Source organism: Hordeum vulgare, chromosome 5H, assembly GCF_904849725.1.
Source record: "Hordeum vulgare subsp. vulgare chromosome 5H, MorexV3_pseudomolecules_assembly, whole genome shotgun sequence".
In the NCBI taxonomy this organism is placed as follows: domain Eukaryota; kingdom Viridiplantae; phylum Streptophyta; class Magnoliopsida; order Poales; family Poaceae; genus Hordeum; species Hordeum vulgare.
Window position 1 is genome coordinate 553,188,484 of NC_058522.1, and position 2,264 is coordinate 553,190,747.

Sequence of the window (2,264 nt, forward strand, 5' to 3'; positions counted from 1 at the left end):
CACCAAATAGGGTCCGTCTCGTTTCGAGATATCAACATTTGGTGTCCGTCTCGTTTGAGATATCACCAAATGGGGTCCATCTCGTTTTGAGATATCAACATTTGGTGTCCGTCTCGTTTCGAGATATCACCAAATGAGGTCCGTCTCATTCCGAGATATCAACATTTGGGGTCCGTCTCGGTTCGAGATATAGTCACTTCACAATTTTTTTTTTGCATACCAATTCAATTCAAATAAAGTCATTTCGTGCCATTTCGGCATTTTTAGACTTAATTGATGATGAGTTGATATTTATTTATTTGCAAGAAAAATAAATCTCAATTGCAAAAACAATATTATTGTACCATTTGTATATGTTATAGGGATTGCAAAATACAAACACATTGAACATATAATCATTTGTCTAACACATCAATGTAACTACACGGAGCTGCACAATCTAAACATGACAAGTACTAGTGTTACTTGATTGATCGATAGCTCATGTATGGGATATTAAACAAATAAATTTTGCTGCTGTCACACGCATGCAGATGGGCCTAGCAGAGTCTAGAAAAGGGACAGCCTGGCTGCCGGTGGGATAAGGAAAGAATAGATAGGACGGACCCATCCATCCCTAATCCTCTGACCGGCACAGGCGGAGACCTCCAGGGCTGCTCAGTCGCATCACCAGCGACGCGAGGAACTCCCACCGCGCTCATCCTCACCGGAGAAGCCAAGAGAGGCGGGGTCCCATGTGCCTGCACAGAAACCGGGCTGGCGGGAGGCCATTGCCGCAGCGAATCGGCGCAGGAGGCGGCGTGCTTCCGGTGGCGGCGTCAGTGGCCCAGACTGCTGCGTTGCCTGAGCCGGAGGTGAGGCCAGACTCGCAACAAACGACTCCTCGTTCTCGAGCTCGACCTTGACCTGTAGGTCGAAGATGGAAGGCGCGGCAGCGATTGGAGCGCCGGTCTCCTCGTCCTTGGGCTCGACTTTGACGCTGAAGTCCAAGGCGAGAGGCGCGGCACCGACGAGAGCGCCGGTCTCCTCGTCCTCGGGCTCGACCTCGACGTTGAGGTCGAAGGCGAATGGCGCTGCAGCGAGGGGTGCGCCGGCTTCCACGACCGGTGGCGGCGAGTCGAGTCCAGGGACAGGACCGAATCCCGGCGGCATGAAGTGCTCCGGGTCCTCGTCACTTTGCGCCGGCGTCGGTGTCGGAATATCCATGTACGCGTCCGGACCGTACCCCGGCGGGAACTCGTACTCTTCGAGTTCGGTGGACGGCGTCGGCGGGTTGAAGATGGCGCCATGGAAGTACGCTGGGTACGGCGGTGGTGCGAGGGCGGCGACGAAATCATCTTCTTCGCCGAGTAATGGGGCCGCTGGCCCGCCGAGGAGCCAATCCATCGGCGGTATCTGGAACGCCGGTTGCAGAGGAGGAGGCGGGCTTGGAGGTGCCGCTTGAAGACCGTGAGCATTCAGAGCGATAGCCTGAGCACCGCGTCCAGTGCGAGGCGCGAAGGCCTGGCGTGGGTTGCCATGGTGACGTCGGCCGTGGCGACGGCGGTTCCACACGAAGGGGCGACGACGGCCACCTATTCCGGAGCGGTGGCGAAGGCCTCTGCCGTCGGTGCGGCGACGGAAGACGGCCCCGCGGCCATGGCGGCGGAAGATGTTGCCGAAGCGACGAAGACGACGGCGACGGGCGAAGAACGGGCGGCGGTTCTCGCTTTGCAGGAAGCGAACAAACGCGGATGCGATGTCTGGCAAGTTTCTTGCCATCTTACCTTCCTTTTCTTGGTCCTTCCTTCTCCGGTGATTGCTCTTGGTAGAGCTAGCGTGGCTGATAACGTGTAACGAATGAAAAGGGAATGGAATCAACTGATTTCTTCATTGATCATCAATAGGGTATTTATACATGGATTGCCGCCTCTTAGTTACAAGAGAGAGGACGCCTGTAGGAGGCGTCTGTTACGTGGAGGCGCGTGTTCGGGATGAACAGACATCTATTACACTTGATAGCGTCCGTACGGGACAGTATGGTTTTGGGCAGAAAGTTAACTGCCGTAGGCAGTTAATATCTAATCCTAACATTATGTCTAGGTGACTAGACAACGCCTCATCACATTATCCTACACGTCGTATGTAAGTTCATGTTTTTTGAATTTGACTATATCAATTTTCTGATCGTTGATTCACCTGTCAAGATTCGTATTGTCTCTTTTCTCTTGTGTTCAGCAGTTAATTTTTTGCCCTAATTTTTGATTCGCTCCTGTTGCTGGTCA

General features: G+C 53.3%; 1 protein-coding gene across 2 annotated transcripts; it reads left to right on the top strand.

The window, feature by feature from the left end:
• The first annotated feature begins 252 nt into the window (after positions 1–252).
• On the top strand, positions 253–1,883 carry LOC123399025 (loricrin-like). Of its 2 annotated transcripts, none has more exons than XM_045093459.1 (2): positions 253–1,191; positions 1,264–1,883. In XM_045093459.1, exons 1-2 carry the CDS (start codon positions 920–922, stop codon positions 1,442–1,444), a joined length of 453 nt encoding a protein of 150 aa, XP_044949394.1. In that variant the 5' UTR covers positions 253–919; the 3' UTR covers positions 1,445–1,883. The 2 variants fall into 2 exon arrangements, with proteins under 2 accessions (XP_044949394.1, XP_044949393.1); XM_045093458.1 differs by having other exon boundaries at positions 253–1,188; positions 1,261–1,883.
• Positions 1,884–2,264: the final 381 nt, after the last annotated feature.

What these genes read in the sequence shown, in the direction of transcription:
- LOC123399025 (XM_045093459.1), top strand. Translation starts at nt 920, where the DNA reads ATGGAAGGCGCGGCAGCGATTGGAGCGCCGGTCTCCTCGTCCTTGGGC. An exon ending in TCACTTTGCGCCGGCGTCGG is followed by an intron (nt 1,192 to 1,263) that starts TGTCGGAATATC and finishes TTCGGTGGACGG; the next exon opens with CGTCGGCGGGTTGAAGATGG.